This window comes from Coffea arabica, chromosome 3c, assembly GCF_036785885.1.
Source record: "Coffea arabica cultivar ET-39 chromosome 3c, Coffea Arabica ET-39 HiFi, whole genome shotgun sequence".
NCBI classification, from domain to species: domain Eukaryota; kingdom Viridiplantae; phylum Streptophyta; class Magnoliopsida; order Gentianales; family Rubiaceae; genus Coffea; species Coffea arabica.
Window position 1 is genome coordinate 7,781,410 of NC_092314.1, and position 27,040 is coordinate 7,808,449.

The 27,040-nt window shown below is 39.2% G+C and overlaps 1 protein-coding gene and 1 long non-coding RNA gene across 5 annotated transcripts; both read right to left on the reverse strand.

Annotated features, from left to right (window-relative positions):
- Positions 1 to 3,285: 3,285 nt before the first annotated feature.
- LOC140038036 (uncharacterized) lies at positions 3,286 to 3,941 on the reverse strand. The gene is made up of 2 exons (XR_011841847.1): positions 3,842 to 3,941; positions 3,286 to 3,705 (listed from the first exon to the last, which is right to left on the reverse strand). It is a non-coding gene; the product is annotated as an uncharacterized lncRNA (long non-coding RNA).
- A 14,119-nt stretch (positions 3,942 to 18,060) lies between these two features.
- Positions 18,061 to 21,957, reverse strand: LOC113734482 (putative late blight resistance protein homolog R1B-17). 4 transcript variants are annotated; one of them, XR_011841544.1, is made up of 3 exons: positions 18,641 to 21,957; positions 18,329 to 18,417; positions 18,091 to 18,218 (listed from the first exon to the last, which is right to left on the reverse strand). XR_011841544.1 is itself a non-coding variant. In XM_027261054.2 (2 exons), the coding sequence occupies exons 1-2, from the start codon at positions 21,826 to 21,828 to the stop codon at positions 18,201 to 18,203; spliced, it is 3,546 nt and encodes a 1,181-aa protein (XP_027116855.1). In that variant the 5' UTR covers positions 21,829 to 21,957; the 3' UTR covers positions 18,061 to 18,200. The 4 variants fall into 4 exon arrangements, 2 of the variants coding, with proteins under 2 accessions (XP_027116855.1, XP_071938263.1); XR_003459303.2 differs by having other exon boundaries at positions 18,116 to 18,246; XM_027261054.2 differs by having other exon boundaries at positions 18,061 to 18,246; positions 18,329 to 21,957.
- Positions 21,958 to 27,040: the final 5,083 nt, after the last annotated feature.

Sequence of the window (27,040 nt, forward strand, 5' to 3'; positions counted from 1 at the left end):
TGTCTCAATGCATCTTTTCAAAATTAAAGCTAAATTATCAAGGCATTCATCAAAGCTATCCCCATACACACTAAAATCATCCATAAACACCTCAATAATCTTTTCTACATACTCAGAGAATATACTTACCATACACCTCTGAAAAGTTGCTGGGGCGTTGCAGAGGCCGAAAGGCATCCTCCGATATGCAAATGTACCGAAGGGGCAGGTGAAGGTAGTTTTCTCCTGATCCTCTGGTGCTATTGCAATCTGAAAATAACCAGAGAAACCATCAAGAAAACAATAATAGACACGGCCAGCTAACCTTTCTATCATCTGATCAATAAAAGGCAGAGGGAAGTGGTCCTTCTTCGTCACAGCATTCAGACGCCGATAGTCAATGCACTGGCGCCATCCTGTGGGTTTCCTCACCGGGATCATCTCACCCTCTAGGTTCTCTTCAACTGTTACCCCCGCCTTTTTCGGGACTACTTGCACCGGGCTCACCCAGGGGCTATCTGAGATGGCGAAGATGATCCCCACTTCTAGGAGTTTTAGTATCTCCTTCTTGACCACTTCCATCATTAGTGGGTTCAATCTCCGTTGCCCTTGTCTAACTGGCTTCGCATCATCCTCAAGCCGGATCCGATGCATGCATAAGGAGGGGCTAATTCCCTTGATATCTGCTACACTCCACCCAATTGCCTCCTTATGATCTCGGAGAAGACGAAGTAGTCTATCTTCTTGCCCTGGGGACAGGTGTGCAGATATGATGACTGGCAGTGTCTCATTGTCCCCGAGAAAAGCATACTTCAAATGCTTTGGGAGAGGTTTGAGCTCCAACTCAGGCGCCTGCACAATAGAAGGCAACAATTTTGCCTGAGTTTCTGGTACAAAAACAGAAGTAAGCTCATACCTTGGGGAAATTGGTGGGAGCGAATGTAGTGCTCCAACAGCGTGGTATAGCTCATCATTTATTTCTACATCAAGAGTTGCTCCCAACTCAAGATGTTTGGCCAATGCCACTGCCAGTGCATCAACCCCATCCAATTCAAATATTTCCTGTACAAGGGGCTCAACAACACTTAAAGCATAAACAGAGTTAGTCTCATCTGGGTACTTCATCGCCTCAAAAATATTAAAATTTACAATTTCCCCATCAAACTCCATCGACAAGGTACCCTCATTTACATCTATTTTCGTCCTAGCAGTGCTTAAAAATGGCCTACCTAACAGAATAGGAGACGGATTTAGTGCCCTTTCATCCCCCATGTCTAGGACATAGAAATCTGCAGGAAAAACTAACTCATTGACCTGTACCAAAACATCTTCAACTAACCCTTCCGGGTAAGCATTGGTACGGTCTGCAAGTTGAATTATGATGCCTGTGCCTTTTAACGGGCCAAGATTTAGAGATGCATAAATTGTCTTAGGCATAACATTAATTGACGCCCCCAAATCCAACATTGCTTTCCTAATTGGAGTACCTCCTATCTTGCAGGGAATGGTAAACATACCTGGGTCTCCACATTTTGGTGGGAGCTTCCTCTGGAGTATAGCTGACACGTTTTCTCCCACCGCCACTCGTTCATCTCCCCTTAGCTTCCTCTTGTGGGTGCACAGGTCCTTCAGAAATTTGGCATATTTCGGTATTTGCTTGATTGCATCCAGTAGGGGGATGTTAATCTCTACTTTCCTGAATACATCCAAAAGTTCCTTTTCCTTCTCTACTTTCCTTGTCTTTTCCAACCTGCAAGGAAAAGGGGGTAAGTTAGAGCTAATAGTGAGTGGAGAGGTGGGGGTTACCTTAGGATCTTCACGAATACGTCCTTCCTCCTCAATTTCCTTTTCTATCTCCTCCTCGCTTTTGCTTTTTGGATTCTTCACTTTAGGTCCTTCCAGCTCCTTGCCACTCCTCAGCGTCATGGCACTTACATTCCTGGGATTTATCTCGGGTTGCGATGGCAGTTTCCCATAAACGTGAGATTCCAAGCGGCTGATGGCAGTTGCCAGTTGACTTATTCGAACATCTTGGTCCTTCTTGTCAGCCTTGGTGTCCTGCTGGAGCTGCTTGGTTTTCGCGGCCAAGGATCTGATCTCCTGTTGAAGCTGTGTAGTAGTTGCGACCAGGTTGTTAGTAGTCGTGGCCAGGTTGTTAGTAGTCGTGGCCAGGTTCTTGACTAGGTCCTCCAAGGAGCTTCCTGTATTGGAGGATGAGGTTTGAGGTTTTGGTTGCCAAGGCTGGTAGAATCCTGGTGGACGATTCGGGAATGAACCTTGTTGCCTGTTCCCATAACTGAGATTAGGATGGTCTCTCCAACCGGGGTTGTATGTGTTGGAATACGGGTCATACTCCCCGGCAACGGCGCCAAAAATTGACAGGTGCCGAACCTGTGCAATAATAATAAATAAATCCTAACTACCACCTGAAACAGTCAGTAATCAATTCGAGTACTGGAGCAGGGACTCTAGGTGTGCAATGGGTTACTTGATTCACCCTGTTCCCGAAGAGTTTGCTTAATCCGATATAGCTGAATTAATTATTTAACTGGATTCCCTAACTAGTAGACAGTGATAAGCAGGGTCGTCTCCTCAGGGACTGGAGAGATATTTGTTTCTTTTCAAATCAAGATTAATGGGGGGGTTTTGGTATCAAAGGCCAACTAAACAAAATAAATGTAGAAAGTAATTGATTAAAAACAATAATTGGAGAAGCTCTAGCCAAGGGTACACTTTAGGAATGGTTCACGCAACTGATCATCGATTCACAGATAATTCCAACTTTTATTAATAGATTGGTTATAGCTGTCTCGCACGCGCTAAACAACCAACCCTTCCTTAATTTCTCGATAGCCAAGGTACGACCGTTAGCTATTTCTCTAATCCAAAAATAACCCTAGGTACGACCGTAGGATTTAATTTCTAGATTGCAGTAATAATTAGAAAGGCTCAATCCTAACCAATAAACACGCTACGAGGGTTTATTTAAGCTAGATCGTATGCTCCCCTGACATAAACCCAATTATGCCAGTTGCTACAAAGACAGAGATAGCGAACAATTACGGATTCAGTTACCTCTATTTAGCAAAATAGCCTATATGAATAATTAAATATTGCGCATCTATTCAATCACTCACATGAGCTATAGCGGTTAAAAGCAGGAAACATATGAATACCAATAAATGCAGGAAATAATTAAAAGCGGTTTAGATCTCACAGTAGTGGTGAACCCATTCGTCAGTTGTCCCCTTGACTAGATGGAGGATTTAGCCACGCCACATAATTAAATCACCACACGAATTAATAGATTGCAAAAGCATTGCGTTTCCTATTAAGAAGCAGGGAATAAAAGGTGTTTTTCCCGTTGGGGAATATTGTCGAACACCTGGCGTGTGTCAGAGGCCAGTCGGGAGAAAAGAGAAAAGAGACTAAAAACTAGGCTAAAAACTAAACTAAAAACTAGCGATCCTTTTTTTTCTTGTACGTTCCCTCCTTAAGAGATAAAAGAAAGATAGACTAAACCTATCTAGGTGGTCCCCACACATGTGGACAAAACCTCCTCAAGTACTTCCTCTTCCAAGTCTACTTCCGTAGCTCTCTTTGGAGAGCCCACATGACTTATGGCTTTGCGGTCCCCACCAATCCAAAGGCCCAAGGATTGAAGTCCTTAGAAGTCTCCATATTCTTCATAAAGTCCCTCTTTTTTTGGTAGTTTGCTGCTTCCTCCTGAAATTAAGTCCATATACCAAATATGAGTAGATATCAGCAATTAACACAATATTTATCAGGGATAAAAGGGGAAATTAATAATAAAATGACTAACAAATTACACCCTATCAATCTCTTACTTCAGCAAGCATACCAAGATCTGTCTATCAGACTGGTCTGTCTGTGTAAACGAGAAATTCTTCTAATGGAGTAGCATCTATGCAAGAGACACCCCGAGAGGCACTTTCCATTTCAAACAATTTCACGGCCAAGATTAGATTGCAGTAATGGCCGCGACATGGTTTTTAGTTGGGGCCCACAAAGCGGTGCCGTTCCGTGTCGGACAAAGAAAAGTGAAAATTAAGGACTAATAACATGCCCGCATCTGGAGGACACATCGTTGTGAGAGGAAAAATTTAACAGGTTGGGATTTTGGTTCCTTCCGCTTACAGTATTAAAAAAAAAACTCTATAAAATTTTTAATGAAACCCAACATAGAGAAATAAGGTCCCAACTTCTTCAAAATTTTGGAAAGTGAAAATATTTGCGGTCCTACCAATTCTAGATTTATTGAAGTTTTGCTCGTTAGTTTTGTTTCTTTTTTTTTATTATTTTTTTAATGTAACTAGGAGACTCGAACCGAAAACCTTTCCCTTAGACTCTCTCATCTGGAACCATCCAATCCAATTCTCCTCCTCCGAACAACTGTTGTGCATGTTGGTTGATAATTTGAAAAAAAAAAAAAAAGATTTCCTCATATCATGAAAGTATCAAGTATGTCCTCGGATTTTTAGAATATTCATAGATATTGGAAACTTTTTTGTCTTTGTTTGTTGTAATTACAAGGGGATACAAAAGGCATTTGCTTGTTTCCATACTTGTGAAGAAATTCTCAATATCTAACGACCACTGTGAGAAGAAAATTAGAAAAAAAATCCTGACTCTCTAATTATCCAAATTGAATGGTAGATTAGGGCTATTATAATTTCTTAATTGGCAAATAAAACTTTTGATTTGAATTAGTCTTGTTGAAGAACAATATAGAAATCTTCATGGCAGTGTTGTGTGTAAGAGTATGTAAAAACACTGTAAGTATATTTGATTTTTGAATAATTGCAAAACAATGGATGGCTGAGTTGTTATGAGTTAGCCGATTGAAAACATTTTGATCAAATTAGTTGATGCTGTTTTTACACCCAAGTGTTAAAGGCATTAAAACCAATTTGCAGATATTTACACCAGTAGTTATTAATTTAACACTTTTAAGTCCTGCCCAATCCTACTACCTTACAACCATTTGTTGGACATTGAGCCTTTTTTTTTTTTTTTTTGGGACATTGGTTACCATACGGGCCTTGTGCATATCCTAACAAGCTTATAAATATCATTCATGATGCTGATCCTTGACTTTGTCCCCATAGGCAAGAGTCAGGTGGAATTCCATGTAGGTTTTGATAATACAAGATTAACGAGGGTGATAATTGTTTTTGCAATACAGGGGATGAACGGCATTGGGAAGCAGACAATGGATATTCAATGAACTTTTTTTTATTTGAATGATGTAAATTGTGAAACATAAGACACCCATTTGGTGTAAACCAGTTGTGCAGATCCAACAACATTTGGTATAAACTCGTATAATTTCAGTGAGATTATGATTTTTACACAAATCTAGTTGTATAAATCACAAGCTCAAGTTTTACACAAAGTTGTATGAATTTATACGAAATGCAATAATAATTACACAACTAATTTGAATTGGATAACAACTCAATTTGTAAAGCCCCGAATCCTATTTACCAGTACAAGGATATGGTTCTATTGGTTAACGTTAAATTGTAAGTTGTTGACATTCAAAAGATGAACTAGGTGGTGGCACTAGAGCAATCTAGATGATGTATATTAGATGAATTTTTTTGTTACACCTTGCAAGTTTAAAACCCAAAAGATGTGCAATCTGAACTAAATTGTCTCGAAGAGAAGATTGGCAAACTAAACCTACTAGAAAAAAAAAAAGAAGGAATTATTCTAATGGATATAAAATAGATACTCGTTAATACAGTTAAATTGCATTCAATCTACCATATCAATGTATATATTAACAATTATTATCTTCTCTTAGAGTTTGACACTTTCCCTGATTAACATTACTTTAACTATTATTATCCTCCCTTATAGTTATATACTTTTCCTAATTAACTTTACTTTTCTAAAAATTTAACGCCTAAAATACATATTAATTAGTGCCTTGTTAGACTGACTCAAAAAGAAATATTACGGCCAAGCAAGAGGACCAAACTTGGAGTACAGAAGTATGATTTAATACCAAAATGGACAAAAAATTAACTGGATCACAACTAAACCACCTAAAAAAAGTGTTTTCGTTTTTGTAACTCCTCCATTATCTGTAGAGTGACTAGGGAAAAGTATCATAAAACGGGTGCTAGGTAGGCTTCGAATCCTCTGTCTCCAAAGTAATCTCTGTCCCCGAAGTAGGTATCTATACAATAATTAACGGAGAAAAGTGGCAGTTGTGGTAAACATTTTGCATCATTTTTGAAACTTTCAATTTTGCCTTTGAAAATTAATTTTTACTCTAACCACCTAATCACATTTGCTAATATAATCTCTCATAACTCTGGTTCATAACAGTAAATTATTTTTTTTTTTAGTATAACTGGGAGATCTCAAAACGTTCCATTTTATCATCAAATTGTTTGAAAACCTTGATATTTTTCAGCCAGTCATATGTCCTCAACTATTAAAAGAGATATCATCTTACAGACGAATCAGTAAAGAATGAGTTTCTGAAACGTTATTGTCTTGACAAGTTCATGGCAGAGTTCAACATAATGCACAATCAAACTGATGATCTCATATATGAACTACTAATAAGGACTTTGGTATCCCCAGTTGCTTCAGCAATTCTTTATGCAGACTCTTCTACAGTTTGTCTGCACCAGTGCGCTTCAATCACTTCCAGTGTACCTATGTCTGCAAAATCATAGGGAATTTCCTCGAGGTCTTTGCAACTTTGCAAGACAAGCCGTTCAAGTTTGGGAAGGTGATCACAAGTCGCATTCCACTGAGAAACGTTCAGATTGTCTAATTTCAAGAATTTGATTTCCTTGAACTGTTCTTCCTCCATGTCCCATGTCAGCCCTTCAAAGGCACCGAGAAGCAATTTGAGAACTTCCAGGTTGGGCAGTCTCCCAATAGTTGAGATATGACTCTGACAGGGTGTCGAAGCCTGTGCAATAATAAAACCTGCTCAAACTAAAAGTAATTTCTGTAGATAGTGGTGAGCAGGGTCGAATCCACAGGAACTGGAAGTAATTGTTCCTTTTCAAATTCACAGTGACAAGGGAGTGTTTTTATTTCAGGAGTGACAATTTAAGCAATTCAACTAAAAGTAAAATAATAAAAATAAAATAGCCAACTAGAAATTAAATAACAATTTACTAAAATCAAATGAGTGATAATTAAGGGTCTAGCCAAGAAATAACTTCAGCAATGGTGCACCTAATTGATCATTAAAACAAAGGCAATCCCAATTATTTGCTAATAAATAGGTTATAACTGCCAAACAAGCGATGGCAGTCAACCCCTCCTTACTGTGTCGGTGATCAAGGTACGCCCGTTAATCACTTCTCTAATTGAAAAACAATCCTAGGTATGCCCATAGAATTTAATTCCCCAATTGCCTTACGTATTAGAGGAGCTCTATTCTAACCAAAAACGCACTACCAGAGTTATTTTAGATTAGCCCGCATATCCCCCTGATACAAACCCAATCATGCCAGTTGTCACTATTTTGTGACAATTAAACAATTACGGATTTAACGTCCCAATTGACAATAGATTATCAAATTAACTAATTATCCGGATCCAAGACAATCAATCAATTAAACAATCATAAGCACTGTAACCAGGGAATATGCGAATACCAATAAATAAAAAGAAAAGATAAAATTGAATCGATCTCACAATTTTAGGTGACTCAGAGCCTTCGTTGCTCCTTGACTAGAAAAAGGGATTTAAGTCATCCCTGACACAAGGGACCCACGCACAAATTCAGAAATAATTGCGGCCATGGTCCCCGATTTTGAGAGCTCGGTTCGAATCATGAAATGAAAAGCTAACTACAAAAGTGATTGTCCCTACAAAAGCTAAACTACAAAAGCTAAATTCATTGCCCCTGACATCCGCGCAGGGAGCCACTACTCAAAGACGGAAAAACGGAAAAGTCAAACGGAAAGCTAAGCTAAAGGTCCTCATTACTCAGAAGGAAAACTACTACAGAAAAGCCAAAAAACTAGTGCTAGTCCTCTCTTCGATGTGCGGCGGCTCCCCCAGGGGGAAGAAGACGCAGAGGAAGAAGAAGCACCCCTTTTTTCCTGGACAATTTTTCTATATAAAGTAGTGCTCCTTGCGGCGGCTCCTGTGCGGAAAAATGAAGACTTCGGTCCAATTTGCCCAACAAGGGCTCACGTTTTGTTGTTCCAAAAATGTCCTTAGGACAAGCTCTATCATCTGGGCTTTTTTCCTGCCAAATTAACACCTGTTATTATATTTTCGTTCTACTCCCTGAAATAAATGCAAAATACTAAAAGTGAGTAGAATCCCGCAATTAATCCACATCAAGTCAGGTAATAGGAGGAATTAATAATGAAATAAATGATAAAATTGCAACCTATCAATTCCCCCCACACCTAAACTATGCTTGTCCTCAAGCATAAGAATAGTAAACGAACACCAAAATTTGATTATGGTCATTGCTCTATCTACTATATTGCCAAGATACCACGAAAAAATAATAATCAAGCATCAGTGATCAAGATCCGAGAAACATCATTCCGGTTAGCTTCTAAACCACAAACTCCTCCAATTTCAGGTTAACTAATCTAAGAAAAAGGAATGACGCACAACATTTATCAGTAAATGGTCCAACTATTAACCAAAATCTCAACATTAAATCCATAAATCGGCAAGCTGACTTTTATTACACACTAACACAACCTTCACTTTTTTTTTCCACAATTTTTTCTAGTTTTCTCTTTTCTTTTTTTTTTTATTCTTTTTTTTTTCAATAGTAACAGAAGACTTAGTCGCTAGCCATTTGAGCCTTTTGACGCGAACTCCAATATTGGCCAGATGAAGGAGCCCGGTTACTCAGCTTCTATCGCCACGTGACCACGTACTCATAGGAATTACTACCTTTTGATGCAAGAATCAACACTTTTAGGTGCAGATCCCCGGTTACTCAGTAGTAACTAATAGCGGAGTACAGTCAAGTTTATGCATAGCTAAAAATCACAAAAACTCAATATAACACAAGAACCAAAAGAAAACTTGCATCAGCTAGCCTCATTTTCAAACATGGAGAACTAAAGTTAACAACCGAACCAATTCACATGAAAATGCCAATAATCATTCCCTATGCCTAGGAAAGTTAACCAAAAATTATAAAAGTAAAACAATCATCGATATTCACCAAAGAGATGTTTTTGGATTCAACCACATTAACTTGATACCCTTTTATTATTAAAATTGGCAATAGTAGAAATAGAGGCAATAATCCAACATCAAACCTTGGCATGCACTTACGAGCCAATCACTAAAAAGAAAAAAAATGAACGAGAGGTGGACAAATAACAAACTAAAAATAAAGAATTAGTATAGTTGTCCCCCCCACACCTAGATCCTACATTGTCCTCAATGGAGGGATTAAAGCAATTAAAACGAAGAAGGCAACGAAACTTCCCTCACGAGTGGCGAAAGGGTAGGCGGGAATGGTGCACGGAAACTGATGTGATAGAAGTACGCGGCCAAGGTCTGAGACATCTCAACTCAATTCAACCAGCAAATGCAAAACTCTGTCCACCCAAAATCTCAACAAAGCCTCCAAGTAGACAGTTAATTTCTCAACTCAAAAGCAGCAATTCCAGTAATAGCAGTATAGAAGTTGGAGAATAACCACACAATTACAAGTTTTCTCTTTTCAATCAGGCAGCCAACCAATTAGAAATAACAAATATTAGGCAAAATACCCCAACCAGTACCACTGATGTACTCCACAGATAATGAAACAACTCAAACGGTCAACCCAATTAACAAAATGCACAAGGATTAACAAATGTTAAACAACTACCATCACAGTACCACTGGTGAATGCACATAGAGAAAAAAAAATTAAATCAAATGGCTAGCCCAAATCATTTGACAATTTCAAACACACCAATCAGTACCGGAGAATAGCAGAAATTAAAACGGAAATCAATTGACAAGTAACTCCCCAAGACACCCCCAAATAATACACCAATTCTACTCAACAGGACTAGGTACAGTGCTAGTGTTCGAATAAATCAACAAATGTCCCCAATTCAAGAAATCAACAATTCAGCTTAACAGCATTGCGGAAGCTCACATCGGCTACTGGAATGTCTCACGGAGCAAATGAATCACAAGACCTTCAATGGAGCCCAAAAATTGATAACTAAGAATGCAATAGACTAAAGGGCAATTCGGAAATAGAGGGACTCAGAGATATCTGCCTACTGCCCAACGGTGTCAGTGGTGGCAGTAGGTAATGGAACCGGCAATGGGCGACAGCAGCGCTGTGGTGGAGATGTGTGGCCATGAGCAGAGAGAGGCGGACAGTGAGAGCTGGTGAGAGGGGCGCGAGGACAGTGGTGGTCGTCGGCGTTGGCGACGGCTGCTCCACGTGGATGCGGGCTGCGGCGTCTCTGTGGGCGGAGGATGAAAAAGAGCCGCGCAGTGGCTGCGTACGATGGGGTCGCAGGTGAGCTGGTGGTGTAGTGCGAAGTGGGAGGAGATGAGGAAGCTGAGGGCGGCTGTTGTGGCTGTTGTGGAGAGAGGCGGCGGATAGGGGAGATATGGGCTCGACCGTGGCATGCGGCCGGAGATGGGAGAGAGAGAGGGTCGCGCCAGGTAGAGCTGGGGCTGCTGCAGAGGTGGGAGCGAGCTGGGGGGGAGGCGCGGCGTGCTGGTTGGCTCGCGTGGCAGCGGCGGGTGGCTGCGATGGCGGCGCGCAATGGGATCTTCAGCAGCTGCCGCGGCGTACGAGCAAGATGCGAGCGGCGTGCGACGCAGAGAAAAACAGAGGAGAAGAAAGAAAGAAAAGAGAAAGAAAGAAGAAGAAAGAAAGAAAGAAAAAGAAAGAAGAAAAAAGAAAGAAAGAAAGAAAGAAAACAAAGAAAAAGAAAGAAAAGAGAGGGAAAAAAATGTTTTTTTTTTAAATTGAGAAACCTAGCTACGGTTGAAAAATTTTTCTTCTTTTTTTTGTTTTTTTTTTGTTTAAATTTTTTTTTCAAATGTTATTTTCAAAATTCAAAATTAGAGATTAACCGAAAATCAATAATCGTTCTTGAGTTTTTTTTTTTTAATACTTATCTTTCCCGCGACTGTGACGTGGGTACGTCATGAAGGCACGGAGAGCTCTCTGACCGTGAGCTTCCTGTTCATCATGACGCAGGCACGTCAAGAGGGCAAGAGAGCTCTCTGACCGTGAGCTCTTCAGACGTCATGACGCGGGCGCGTCATGACAGAAAGACACCTGCAAATCATCAAAAACGAAAATTGAAACCCGAAATCAGTCAAATCCAAGGAAAAACATATTTAGACTAACAAACAAAAAATGAACAAACAACTAAAAGGAATTGGGTTGCCTCCCAATGAGCGCCTTTCTTTAATGTCTTTGGCTAGACATTATCATGTTTTGCTCATGGAGGATAAAATCTTGTGACTCGCTTCAATGCTTTATCTTCAATGTGATCCTGGTAACCCTCATAGATAGAGTAACCTTTGAACACACGAGCTACGGTCTTCCATGGACTAGTTGATGGCGCCAAATAATCAAGCAGTGATCTCAATTCTTCATCCACTCCTCCATCAAGAGCACTCAACGGTTCAAGATATTTGACCATAGCTACTCTTAACTTATTTCTGCCATGAGACTCAAAAACTTCCGGTATAACAAAATCAATCTCATTAACAGAAATCATGGAGTAAGAGTTAAGAAAATGCGGATTAGGGAATGGAGGTGGTGTCACCACATTTGATGATTTTTCACTGGATTCTTTCACTTGAATGGGTTGCGGTTGGGGTTCCATTTCTTCCTTTTCGGCTTCTTTTTCAACTGCATCTGTAGATTTCTCATTTTGACACTCTTGCGTCTCCTCATCACTAGTCAATCAAATTGCACTCTCATTTTCTTCTAGATCAACAATGGTTTTCGAGGGCAATTCTTCCATTTGAGAAGCCAATCGATTTATTCTGGATGTCAATAGACATAGTTGATCTGCCAGATAACTCATTACATCCTTCATCATCTCATTCCTCATTTGTGTCCCCTGTTGGAATTGGTATGTATTAGTAGCTATTGGTTCAACTATTTCTTCAAGAGACATACCTGACATAGATGACGATTCTTGAGACTCATACTGCTGAAAATTCATTGGCCCCGTTGTATAATTATAATTGGAGTTATCCCACCATCCTTGATCATACCCGTTTGGATTGGGGTTATACCACGTTTGAGACCAGGGTGAAAAAATCTCCATAATTATTGAATGGGACACTCAGATTATCTTGATATTCAGAGCACATACCGGTTGAATGATCCCTGGCATAACAAATTTTACAAGTTGCAGCAGCCATTCTTTCTCTAATAGAGTTTAGTGCCTCTGCATATGCAGACTTAGCAAAAAAACTAGTCTCATTGCCTTCCCCGGAAATAAAATCCAGTATATCACCAAAATACGGAGGGTAAGAAGCCATAAACTAAATTAAAAAAAAAATGTAAACAAGATGAATTCAAAAAGAAACAAATAACTAGCGCCAGTCCCCGGCAGCGGCGCCAAAAATTGACAGGGTGTCGAAGCCTGTGCAATAATAAAACCTGCTCAAACTAAAAGTAATTTCTGTAGATAATGGTGAGCAGGGTCGAATCCACAGGGACTGGAAGTAATTGTTCCTTTTCAAATTCACAGTGACAATGGAGTGTTTTTATCTCAGGGGTGACAATTTAAGCAATTCAACTAAAAGTAAAATAATAAAAATAAAATAGCCAACTAGAAATTAAATAACAATTTACTAAAATCAAATGAGTGATAATTAAGGGTCTAGCCAAGAAATAACTTCAGCAATGGTGCACCTAATTGATCATTGAAACAAAGGCAATCCCAATTATTTGCTAATAAATAGGTTATAACTGCCAAACAAGCGATGGCAGTCAACCTCTCCTTACTGTGTCGGTGATCAAGGTACGCCCGTTAATCACTTCTCTAATTGAAAAACAATCCTAGATACGCCCATAGAATTTAATTCCCCAATTGCCTTACGTATAAGAGGAGCTCTATTCTAACCAAAAACGCACTACCAGAGTTATTTTAGATTAGTCCGTATATCCTCCTGACACAAATCCAATCATGCCAGTTGTCACTATTTTGAGACAATTAAACAATTACGGATTTAACGTCCCAATTGACAATAGATTATCAAATTAACTAATTATCCGGATCCAAGACAATCAATCAATTAAACAATCATAAGCACTGTAACCAGGGAATATGCGAATACCAATAAATAAAAAGAAAAGATAAAATTGAATTGATCTCACAATTTTAGGTGACTCAGAGCCTTCGTTGCTCCTTGACTAGAAAAAGGGATTTAAGTCATCCCTGACACAAGGGACCCACGCACAAATTCAGAAATAATTGCGGCCATGGTCCCCGATTTTGAGAGCTCGGTTCGAATCATGAAATGAAAAGCTAACTACAAAAGTGATTGTCCCTACAAAAGCTAAACTACAAAAGCTAAATTCATTGCCCCTGACATCCACGCAGGGAGCCACTACTCAAAGACGCAAAAACGGAAAAGTCAAACGGAAAGCTAAGCTAAAGGTCCTCGTTACTCAGAAGGAAAACTACTACAGAAAAGCCAAAAAACTAGTGCTAGTCCTCTCTTCGATGTGCGGCGGCTCCCCCAGGGGGAAGAAGACGCAGAGGAAGAAGAAGCACCCCTTTTTTCCTGCACAATTTTCCTATATAAAGTAGTGCTCCTTGCGGCGGCTCCTGTGCAGAAAAATGAAGATTTCGGCCCAATTTGCCCAACAAGGGCTCATGTTTTGTTGTTCCAAAAATGCCCCTAGGACAAGCTCTATCATCTGGACTCTTTTCCTGCCAAATTAACACCTGTTATTATATTTTCGTTCTATTCCCTGAAATAAATGCAAAATACTAAAAGTGAGTAGAATCCCGCAATTAATCCACATCAAGTCAGGTAATAAGAGGAATTAATAATGAAATAAATGATAAAATTGCAACCTATCAGACTCCAGGATAGACGAAAGTTTGAAAGAGTCAATTTCCTCAGATTGGAAGGCAGAATGAATTCCCTGGTAATAGCGCTTCCATAGTAAAATACATTGAGCGACACCAAATGAGTTAGAAAATCTAATCTTGGAAACTGATAGGAAATCTTCGAAGAACCCTGTGGATGAAAGAATATGCATCTCAGTTTCTGAAGATTTGGCAACCTCTTTATTATTGATTCTACATCTTCACCACAAGAGAGAGAGAGACGGGAAAAGCTGACCAAATTTCCCAACTGAGAGCAGCCTTCGAGCCCTTCATCATCCAATGTGAAAGCAACATGCATATTCACATGAAGATGCCTCAACCTTGTCATGTGCCAAATAGTATCTGGTAAGACATTTGCCAAATAGTACAAGGGGACACAAAAGGCATTTGCTTTTTTCCATACATGTGAAGAAATTCTCGATATTTAATGACTGCTATAAGAAGAAAATTAGCAAAAATCCTAATGATCCAAATCGAATGGTAGATTAGGGCTATTATAATCTCTTAATTGGCACTGTTTGAATTGGTCTTGCTAAAGAAGAATTTATGTAATAGTACATAAAAACATTGCAAAGAAACTTGTCCCTTCTGATTATTTAGCTGCTGTAGATATATTTGATTTTTCAATAATTACAGAAGAATGCGTGGTTGAATTGTTATGAGTTAGCCCAGTGAAAACATTTTGATCGTGATGTGAATTGCTTTCAGATACAAAACTTTGGAAGAAACTTGTTTATTGCTAATTCGATTTTGGTTAGCTTATAAGTAGTTGTTGGGAATTCACACTACTGATTATTATTTATACATTTAAGGGTCAATTCAATATTTGATATCTTTAGCTTACAACAAAATGGGGGAGATTTACATTGTTGATTACTATTATTACAAGTTGTAAGCCAGTATTACACTAGTTGGTTTACAAGCAATTCTTGGACATTCAAATTAGTAGCTGCTGTTTTTACACCCAAGGGATAAAAGTATTATTGTAGTTTGTTTAAAACCAATTTGTGGATATTTACACCAGTAGTTACTACTTTAAGTGCTGGCTAATCTTGTTACTCTACAACCATTTGTTGGACAGTGGACATTGGTTAATAAATCCGCCTTATGCATATGCAAACAAACTTATTAAAGATACACTTGCAAGCTAGAGTTGGCTTGATATTATGAAGGCATGCTCAAGGATTCTTAATTAGGTTCGAAAATTTTGCATTAAATTGGGTTAAATATAAGAAAACCTTTTATCGTTTGTTGAATGTTTAACTTTAACTCCTTAAGATTCAGAAACCTACATTCTAACTCCTTATGATTTTAACTAAATTGAAAGTTGGATAGAAACTATCTAAACTAATGGTTGCATCTAAGATGTCAAAATTGTCCTTTATAAATAATAAGATTTAATACAAAGATCTAATAATGATTTTCTTTGCTGGAAGAATGTAGTTGCTAAAGGAATCAATAAGATTGTTTACCACAAGGGGTAGGAATGTAGTTTTCGAATCATAAAGAGTTAAGAATATACATTAAAGGACTTATTGAAATTATTTATCAGGAAGAGTTAGAATGTAAGTTTTTGAAGTTGTTAAAGGATTAATTGAGATTGATTACTACGAAAGGCAAGCATATAGGTTTCTGAAGCATAGAGATTTAAGAATATAGATAGTACTGTACCCTTCCATTGATATGCAGGTATGACAAGTAGTTTTAGGTTAAGCATTTTGTTTGTTTAGCAATCTATTTTTCAATTGTATTGTTGAGTACTTCATTCACATACATAATTTGAGCATTTGCACTCTTTTTAGGTGTGTAATTACCATTTTTTAGATGGCTTGAAAAGGCCTGAATGTTTGTCACTCTTTGTTATTCATTAATATATGTGAAAATGAAAGTCCATAAATTGTTAGAGTCTAATTTTTTTAATGCTAGAAATTATTTGACTAGTTGAGATTGCTAAGTAATCCTTGTAACAAGTTTAGTGCACTAAATTACTTACAATCTCAGAAGATATGTTACCTACAACTGTAGATTTTCTTGTTAGATGTTGTCTTTGTTTTCTTTTTTGCCTATCAAACTGTAGTTTGGGAAGCTATTTCTATTTGAAATTCTTGTTAGTATGCATTCACAATATTTCATTTGCAACTCTAGAGCAAATTTGGAATTTTTTTTTTAGCTTTAGTTGGAGTGTGAGATGTTTACATTAGTTATTGCTCACGGTCTTATAATTGGTATTCAGCATCTACATATATTTGCTACGTATTATTTATCTTTTTTATTTCTTATTTATTGTCTTTGATGTTATTTTCAATAATAATACAGGACATTTTTTATTTTACCTCATAGCTATAGAAATTGTTTACCATCCACATTTTTGTAGTTTATTAATTATAGGCTAAAAAATGTTGTATAGAGCCTTTCAGTAAAACAATGTTACTTATTTTGCTTCCGGAACTCATTTTATCACATATCAAAGCAAGAGCTATTTATTTTTTCACCAAATCTTAGCATAATAAAAATATTAACTTGCTTAGTATAGTTGTGTTATTTGTTTTGACTCTTGATAAACAATGTGTACACTTTTTTCTATATTAGTCTGTTCTTATAATAATAATTCTGCTTGAAAATATAATATGATAAATTAATTCTGCATCGCAAAGGAAAAGACAATTAACTAATCCTTTTAAAAGAAGAACACTTAACTAATGGCCAAGGTAATGTTTTTAGAATCTTTTTCGTTGCTAAATTTAGGTTTCGAATCCCCTGCCTAGCAGTTAGGTGTGGCCTTGTGATTTCAACTTTTATGCAGTTGCTTTTGCACTTCTTCTTTGATTAAAGGAACACCGTTAGTAATGCTGCAACTACAATTCTCTATTGCTTTACTGGATAGCCTTGGTGATCGTTATGCATCATATTATGGCCTATTAAGCCATAATATGAAAGAAAGGATGGTATACTGATTAAAATTAGAATTAGTATCATGTACCGATTAATACGAGCACCTTGTTAGAAGTAGGGTTGCACACGATTCAAGCTACTCGCAAGTCACTCGCGAGAAGTTTGAGTTGAGCTCGGTCAATATCGAAATCGAACTCAAGTTCAAAAATACTCAATTCGTTAGCCCGTGAATCGACTCGATTTTATATATATATATATATATATATATATATAATTTAATAGTAAAATTACATATATATCCCGAATGCATTACCAACAAAACCAACTTAAACAACTTGAATTCACCTTTCCAAAGATCTCAAGCAATAATTGATAGTTGAGTATCCAGATTGAACATCCATTGCGTCAATTAGTTTGAAGTTGAAGAAACACATCATCTCACAAATGAATCGAGAAAAGAACAAGTTGCTGAAATTTTATTATCTTACAAGTTCGTAGAGTAATACAACAGAATCCACAATCATGCTCATCATCTCGAATATGAACTAATAATGACTTTGATGTCCCCAACTGCTTCCCCGATTCCTTTTGCAGACTCTTCTGCAGATTGTCCACACCAGTGCACTTCAATCACTTCCAGTGTACCTATGTCAGCAAAATCATTCGGGATTTCCCCGAGGTCTTTGCAATTTTGCAAGACAAGCCGTTCAAGTTTGGGAAGGTGATCACAAGTAGCATTCCATTGACAAATGTTCAGATCGTCTAACTTCAAGAATTTAAGTTCCTTGAACTGTTCTTCCTCCATTTCCCATACCAGCCCCTCAAAGGCACCAAGAAGTAACTTGAGGACTTCCAGGTTGGGTAGTCTCCCAATTGTTGAGATGTGGCTCCATGGTAGGTGAAAGTTTGAAAGAGTCAATTCCCTCAGATTTGGTGGGAGAACGAATTCACTGGTGATGGCTCTCCCAAAGTAAAATACATTGAGCGACACCAAATGAGCAAGAGAATCCAGTTTTGGAAACTCTCCACAATACTTGGAAGAATCCCGTGGGTGAAAGAATATGCATCTCAGTTTACGAAGATTTGGCAACCTCTTCACTATGTTCTCTGTATCTTCACCACAAAAGAGAGAGAGACGGGAAAGACTGACCAAATCACCCAACTTAGAGCAGACTTCAAGCCCTTCATCATCCAATGTGAATGCAACATACAAATTCACATGAAGATGCCTCAACCTTGTCATGTGCCAAATACTATCTGGTAAGACAACCGGATCATGTAATCCCTTCAAAACAAAAGTTTCTAGTTTTCGGAGATTGCAAATGGATTGTGGAATAGAACGCATATAACCAGTAACTGCCAAATACCTCAAATGAACCAGGGATGTAATGCCAACATCGAAGGTGGAACCCAGGTTGATGCATTCAAAATCTAACACCCGCAGAAGTTTGTATTTCTGCCAAATGAATGAGATGTTATAAGGACTTCTGGGCTCTGAATCAGCTGAAGGAAAAAATATCAAAGAACGAGTGCCCTGGCCAAAATGTTCTGATTTAAACAAATGGAGTCGCTTCAAAAAAAAGCACAATCGGTAGGCCTCATATGTTACAGGATCAGGAGGATGGTCAATTACAAAACCAAAATTTGAACAAGGAAAAGAGGCGTATGGCTCATCAGACCTGGTTACTAGCCGGAAGAAGTTCTCTGCCCTGGCTTTTAACTGACAAAAATCACGTAACAGATCATGCAAGCGACATGATTTGACCGTTCCGTTGGATCTTCTTTTGGAGACTTCCACCAGGCTTCTGCTAATCAACTCCATCAAGTAACCCTCGGCAATACCTTCTAAGCTTTTCAACTCAGAGTCATGAATGAAACCTTCAGCAAGCCAAAACCGTATCAACTTGCTAACAGGAATATCCTTGTCTTCAAGGAAAACTGCCAAATAAAGAAAGCACGGTTTTAGATATCCCGGTAAGTGTTTGTAACTCAATTCAAAGATTTCCATGCACTGAGCTTTTGGATCTTCCATAACTTCAGCAATCAAGCCTTTTGCAATTTTCCCCCATGATGCTCTGCTCTTTTCTATCTTTTGGAGGAGACCAGATATTGCAACAACAGCAAGAGGCAATCCTTTACACTTTTTGGCAATTTCCTTTCCAACAAGCAACAATTCTTCGGGACAACCTTCACCATGGAATACTTTCTCTACTAATAAGTTCCAGCTTTCATCATCAGAAAATAAGCGTAGAGAATGAGGATCAATATCTGGTCCAATTTGCAAGGCCACATCACGAAGGCGGCTCGTAATCAAAATTCTGCTTCCATTGGCATCATCTGGGAATGCATTTCTTAACTCATTCCAAACTCCAGCATCCCACACGTCATCCATAACAATGAGAAACTTGTTTCTTAGTAAGCACTGATGCAATTTTAATTGGAGATCTTCATTAGTCATTAGGCGAATTTCATCCGTAAGCCCATGAAGAATGTCACGTAAAATCTCCAGCAACAGTTCTCTTTTGTCATATTCTTGTGAAACAGTACACCATGCACGACAATGAAAGTGAGACAAAACCTTTTGGCAGTTAAACAGTTTCCAAGCCATTGTTGTCTTGCCAATACCGGGCATTCCCACAAGAGAAACAATACCAAACTTTGAGGATCCCTTGACAAGTTGATCAGTTATAGATTGTTCTTCATCTCTGGGATCCACCACCATTCCATTAATTGCAGGTGTATCATCCCGTGATATCACGTTGCGTGGAACCTGGCTGACGTGTTTGTTATCCAGGACTTTGGCTTCAGGGGTCGTCAACTGAATTCTAGAGGCTCGCTTATTAACAATTCTTAACTCCTCTAGTAGATCATAAACCAAAAAGAAACCTTGCCATTGAGGATCGACCACAATTGAGTCAATGACAAACTCAATTTTATAAGCAATATTGGCAACATGACCACTAAGATCTTTCACTTCTGGATTGTCATTAATATCCAAAGACTCTGAGACTTTCATGAGAAAAGAACCCAAAGACTTGAAATGTAGATGAATTTCTTTTATGTAATTCCTGACTGGTTTAATTGACGCAGGATCATAGTTCAGCAGTTCCTCCAGGCTTCCGATGAGAAATTCAACGAACCCTGGCTTGTATGTCTTGGGAAAATCAGACAATGGAAATGGGGGACTAACCACTCTGAGCGTAGACTTGATAGGATTCAGCTTATCTTGCAGTCTAGAAGATGAGATGATCATATTGTGGATGGGTCCTGCCATCCCTGCATCAGAAGTTTCAGTTTGTGGGAAGATCGTGTCCATTTCCTCTGTCTCCTCCTTTAGCTGGTTGCAGAGAAGTGTGAAAAGATTAAGGAGCACAAGAAGTGCAATTTGATCTTTTCGATAAGCCTCGGAATTTGCAGCACTACTCCTCTCCAGTTGTAACTTCTCAAATAATGCTTCTGCTTTGAAAACAACAATGTTAAGAAGCAATAGAAGAATTGAGTTTCTCACCGTGGATTCTGTGATCTTCTTGGCCTCAAACAACTGATGGAGAGATGCTACTTTGTAGTCCACTTGTTTAATGAGAGCCAATGCCTTATTCCCATATTCTGCCTCCCAATGCGTAAGATTTTCCAAAAAGCGTATCAATTTTTTAGGCATCCATGGGACATCACCTTTAACATGATTGAGCAGATCTTCAGTTCGGAAAGTGCTCCCTTGATTGTTACAGAAAAGCATTCCCTTGAGGAAAAGCTCCGTCTGAAGAAGAAAAACATTTATACGTAGCTCAGAATGGCCATGGATAAGTTGCTCACCCTTTCGTTCCTTCTGTTTGAGGAATTCCATCTCTATGAGCACCGTATGAATTTCTGCAAGGAAAATTTGTATAGTCTGATCCTCTTCCTCCCCCTCCTCCTGTTGCTTCAGTTTGGTGAAGGCTAAAAGCTTTAACAGCCCATAGATCTCTCGAGAACAGATCTCTCGAGTATCTCTGATCCTCACTTTAGTGGCAACATAATTGCTATAATGAGAGGAAAAATCGGGCTTAACTCCTCCAATTTTATGGAGAGCCACAAGGAAATGAAAATGGAACTCCATGAATTTGGGATTAGTAGGATGAATCTCATGTTGCAAATCCACTACAGATTTAGTTAGCTTAATCATTTCTACGGTTTTGATTTTGCCTTCGGTTTTCCCGTAGTGAATCCGGTACTTAAGACTGTGGATTGCAATCCGTACCATCACAGATGCAACACGAGTCACGAAATCATTGATAGCATTTACATCATCACCACCTGCAGCAGCTGCTGCTACGAAGTCGAGATTCCTGGATACACCTTCCATGTATTTGCGCCAGGCACCGATTGGCTGGCTCCATTTTGTATCGTCCACAATATCGGCCAGAGTGGTTACAAATTGTAGCCAAAAAGAAACATCAAATGGTGATTGCAGTCGACACGACGACCACCCGGATAAATCCAAAAGGTGTTCAGCATCTTCTCCAATCTCTTCCATCCATTTGATGGTTTTACTGTAATAATCATGGAGAGTTTTGCCATTTACCGGGGAAAGCTTCATCTGGGTGTTGTTCTTGTTTATAATTACAACATGCCCACCAATCTCCTCGGCTGCAGCTTGAATCTTGAATCCCATATTAAGCATCACGCGCTCTACATCTTCATCTCTCATCAGCTTGTGAATTGCTTCACAAATTAACCTCAAAAGCTTCCAATCTCCCAAGATGCGATCGCGTTGACGCCAGTGTACTCGGTGACTCTTGTTTCCACGCGCAACTGCATCGATAAATTTGCTACTTCCCCGTACAGCATCCAAGAAAAAAACTATGATATCAAAGCGGGAAATAGCCATCTCCAGGTCCAGATTTTTTATCTCTTACGCGAGCATACCAGTTCTGTCTGTCAGACTGATCAGCATAAACACAAATGCTTTTGATGTATGTATTAGGTGAATGGGTGATATCGAGTCAAGTCGGGTGGACTGCTCAATTATTGAAACAAATGAACCTAAAATAGTAATTAATTATTGTAACCAATAAACCTAAAATTAAAAATTTGGATAACAATAATATAATAAATAAATATTTAATATAAAACTTGAGTGGAGTGCTCTATTGACAAAGTTCGAACTCGACTGTTCAAAAGATTTTGAAAATAATAATTTAATATTTGATATGGTTGATAGGGTACAATTTATTCATTTATTTTATTATTAATTCCTCTTATTACCTGACTTAACGTAGATTTATTGGCTGGATTCTACTCATTTTTAGTATTTAACGTTTATTTCAGGGAGTAGAATATAAATATGATAACAGGTGCCAAATTGAGAAAAGAAAGAATTCAGATGATAAAGCTTGCTTCAGGGGCACTTTTGGAACAGAAGGTGTCCAGCCCATTTTGGTAATTTTCGTAAAGGAAGGACACCTGGGAGGGCTTGGCTCTGCTAGGGTGCACCGCAATTAAAAGAGGAAGGAGAAGGACGTTGGAAGGGAGTTCTTTTCTTTGGGAGTTTTTCGGCTGGACTTGGGCAGACATTCTTGACTTTTCCTTGAATTAGTTTTTTTTGGCTTAAAAAAAGGCACGAATGGCAGGCATTAGGAATGCTTAGCCTTGGACTTTTCTTGTGAGTTTTCCTTTGGCTTTTCTCCACGTATGTGAGGAGGAAGCAACTTTTCCTTTAGCTTTGACTTTGCCTCTTTGTATCGCTGGTGTGGTTCTGCCACACGGATGCTGGGAATAATAAGTAGATTCAATTGCAGCTTGAGACTTTCATTTTGCGTTCTTACTGTTCGACGAATTGCGGCTCTTGAAATACACACAATGTCCGTGACTTTAGCTGAAATTTCCTGCAGGCTTAGTTCATCCAATATGAGCTAATCCCCTTGTTCTAGTCAAGAAACAACGGATGCTTTGGGTCACCTGAAAAATTGTGAGATCGATTTAATTTAATCTTTCCCTTTTATTTATTGGTATTCGTGTGTTCCCTAATTACTATGCTTATGGTTATTTAATTAGTTGATTGTCTTGGATCCGGATAATTAATTGATTTGGTAGTCTATCGTCAATTGGGGTATTAAATCCGTAATCGTTTAATTACCTCAAAATAGTGACAACTGGCACGATTAGATTCGTGTCAGGGGGATACGCGGACTAATCTAAAATAACCCTGGTAGTGCATTATTTGGTTAGAATAGGGCTCCTCTAATACGTAAGGCAGTTGGGGAATTAAATTCTACGGGCGTACCTAGGATTATTCCTCAATTAGAGCAGTGATTAACGGGCGTACCTTGATCACCGACACAGTAAGGAGGGGTTGACTGTCATCGCTTGGTTGGTAGTTATAACCTATTTATTGGTAAATAATTGGGATTGCTTTGCATCAATGATCAATTAAGTGAACCATTGCTGAAGTTATTTCTTGGCTAGATCTTTAGTTAATATCTCCTTGATTGTAGTGGATTGCCATTTGATTTTTAATTGCCTACTTTATTTTATTTCTGATTGTTTCCTTGTTTTAATTGATTTAGGCCTTTAATTATTGTTATCCTGAGTTCAGTAAATTGTGGTTTAATTTCTAGTTAGTTGTTTATTTTTATTTTTATTTTCTCATTTGAGTTTATTTGATTATCGTCGTTCCTACAAAATCACCCCCTGTGTTACTTTGGATTTCTTAAGAAACAAATATACCCAGTCTCTGTGGATACGACCCTACTTGCCCTGTCTACAAATTCCTAATCATTTGTGAAAAGGAATAGCCATTCCATTCAGGTATATCGGATCAAGCAAACTCTTCGGGAACAGGGTGAATCAAGTAACCCATTGCACACCTAGAGTCCCTGCTCCAGTACTTGGAATTGGGTTTTGGTCATTTTAACTGGCAAATAGGTTTAACTTTATTATTGCACAGGCTTCGACAACCTGTCAATTTTTGGCGCTGCTGCCGGGGACTTGGCGTTATTATTTGTTTCTTTTTAAATTCAATTTTTGTCCTAATTTTCTGATTTTCTTCTAGTGTATGCCTCGATCTTCTCGTACAGGTAATTTGGTTTTTGACCCTGAAGTAGAGAAGACCGCGCGTAGAACGAGAAAGGAAACCAGACAGCTCAGAGAGGAGCACTCCAGTGCTGCATCTGAGAGCTCTGAGCCAGGAGTTGACCCAACAGATTCGTTCAGTGACACTTCAAGTAACTCTGACCAGGAGGAGGGCACCATGGCTAATGCACAAACATTAAGAGAGTTGGCTGTTCCTGATTTAACTCAGCAGCCTTTATGCATTACTTTCCCCGCTTTAAATGACAACATTCCATTTGAACTAAAATCCGGTCTGATTCAGCTTTTACCCTCTTTTCATGGTTTACCAGGTGAAGAGCCGTATAAGCATCTGCAGGAGTTTGATGTCGTGTGCAATAGTATGAAACCCCCGGGAATCACAGAAGAGCAGATAAAAATGAGGGCATTCCCCTTCTCCTTGAAAGATTCTGCGAAGGACTGGCTGTACTACCTGTCACCAGGTAGCATCACCACGTGGGGCCAATTGAAGAAAAAATTTTTGGATAAATATTTTCCTGCGTCCAGGGCTGCAAGTCTAAGGAAAGAAATTTGTGGGATCAAGCAGCATCCAGGGGAGTCACTTTACGAGTATTGGGAACGGTATAAGAACTTGTTGCGCAGGTGCCCCCAACACCAAATAAGTGAGCAGTTGATCATACAATATTTTTATGAGGGGCTCCTTTTTAGAGACAGGAGCATCATTGATGCTGCAAGTGGAGGGGCACTGGTGAACAAAACCCCTCAGGAAGCACGGGAGTTAATAGAGGGGATGGCAGAGAATTCACAGCAATTCAGTACAAGAGATGATGTCCCAATACGTAGGGTGAATGAGATAGAGACACCCTCTATGCAGCAGCAGCTAAATGAGTTGACTGCGTTTGTTAGGCAACAGGCTGTGAGAAATGCATCACAAGCCAGGGTATGCGGGATTTGCACTAGTATAGGTCATTCTGCAGACATGTGCCCAATGATTCAGGAAGAAACTGCAGAACAGGTGAACATGGCTGACCACGCGCCCGCGCCAAGAAAGCAATACGACCCTTACTCAAGCACCTACAACCCCGGGTGGAGAGATCATCCCAACCTCAGTTATGGAGGGAATAGGCAACCCAACTTCACGCTGAACAAGCAGTCTAACTTTGTGCCAAATAAGCCACCAGGGTACCAGCAGCAATGCCAACCCCGACCACCTCCGCCCCCTCAATCTGGTTCATCTATGGAGGAGATGCTGAAACAAATGATGACAACCATGGCGCAAAATCAGCAAAGGACGGAGGCAGCTATTATGCAAAATCAGCAAAGGACGGACTCCGAAATGCAGGACATAAGGAATCAGATAGATCAAATGGCCACCAGAATTAACCGTTTGGAGTCCCAGAACCAAGGGAAGCTGCCATCTCAACCGGAGTTGAATCCGAAGAACGTGAGCGCAATGATTCTAAGGAGTGGGAAAGAAATTCAGGGGCCTGAACCTGTGATTCCTAAGGACAAGGATGAAGAGAAGATCGAAAATGAGCTCGAAAGGGAGGACAACAATGGTGCAGATCTAAAGGTACTTCCTGACCCAGTAATTACAACTAAAACTAACCCGCCTCCTTTTCCTAGCAGGTTGGAAAAATCAAAGAAACAGGATAAGGAGAAGGAGATTTTGGAGGTTTTTCGCAAGGTTGAGATAAATATTCCCCTCTTAGACGCAATCAAACAAGTACCAAAATATGCCAAATTCCTAAGGGACTTGTGTGTCAACCGAAGGCGGTTGAGAGGAGATGAACGGGTTATAGTTGGGGAGAATGTGTCAGCGGTCCTGCAGAGAAAGCTCCCACCAAAGTGCGGGGACCCAGGTATGTTTACTATTCCCTGTAAGATAGGTAATACTGTGATCAGAAGGGCCATGTTGGATCTGGGAGTATCAATAAATGTCATGCCTAAGTCTATCTATGCTTCTCTAAAATTAGGTCCATTAAAAGAAACTGGAATAATCATTCAATTAGCTGACCGAACTAATGCATATCCTGATGGGTTGGTTGAAGATGTGTTGGTAAAAGTTAATGATTTGGTGTTTCCAGCTGATTTTTATGTACTTGATATGGATGATGATCACTCCCCTGATCCCTCACCTCTGTTATTGGGTAGACCTTTTATGAGCACAGCACAGACGAAAATTGATGTTAATAAGGGTATTCTGTCCATGGAGTTTGATGGGGAAATTGTGCATTTTAATATTTTTGATACTATGAAGTACCCCTCGAACTCCAACTTTAGCTCAATTTTTTCTGTGAGTGTTATTGACCCTGTAGTGCAGGAAGTGTTTGAAACTGATGGCAGGGATGAGATGGAGGTGGCTTTAACCAAGCACCTCGAGTTGGAGACAACTCCTCAAGTGGAGTGGAGTGAGGATTTAAAATGCATAATAGGGGCATTACACTCGTTGCAGACCACCACGAAAAGGTATGAAGTCTTACCTATTTTTACTCCCGAGCCTCACCAGAGGGTATTGCCATCTGTGGTGCAGGCACTTATACTGGAGTTGAAACCTCTACCAGAGCACCTGAAATATGCATATCTAGGTGATAATGAGACACCCCCGGTGATTATCTCATCGGCACTGTCAAAAACCCAGGAGGAGAAACTGATCCGGGTTCTTAGAGAGTATAAAGAGGCGATAAGTTGGACAATTGCAGACATTAAGGGGATCAGCCCGGCCATCTGTATGCACCGGATTATGCTAGAAGATGATGCCAAACCTGTTAGGCAGGCTCAAAGAAGGCTTAATCCCCTCATGATGGAAGTTGTAAAGAAAGAGATTCTAAAATTGCTGGATGTGGGGATCATCTTTGCAATATCTGATAGCCCTTGGGTTAGTCCGGTCCAGGTAGTCCTGAAGAAGGCAGGAGTGACCAATTTTTTTACAATTCTGTGTTAATTTCTCTAGGCATGGGGAATGACTGTTGGCATTTTAAGGTGAACTGGTCCAATATTGACTCCAGTTCTCTGTGTTTGGAAATAATGAG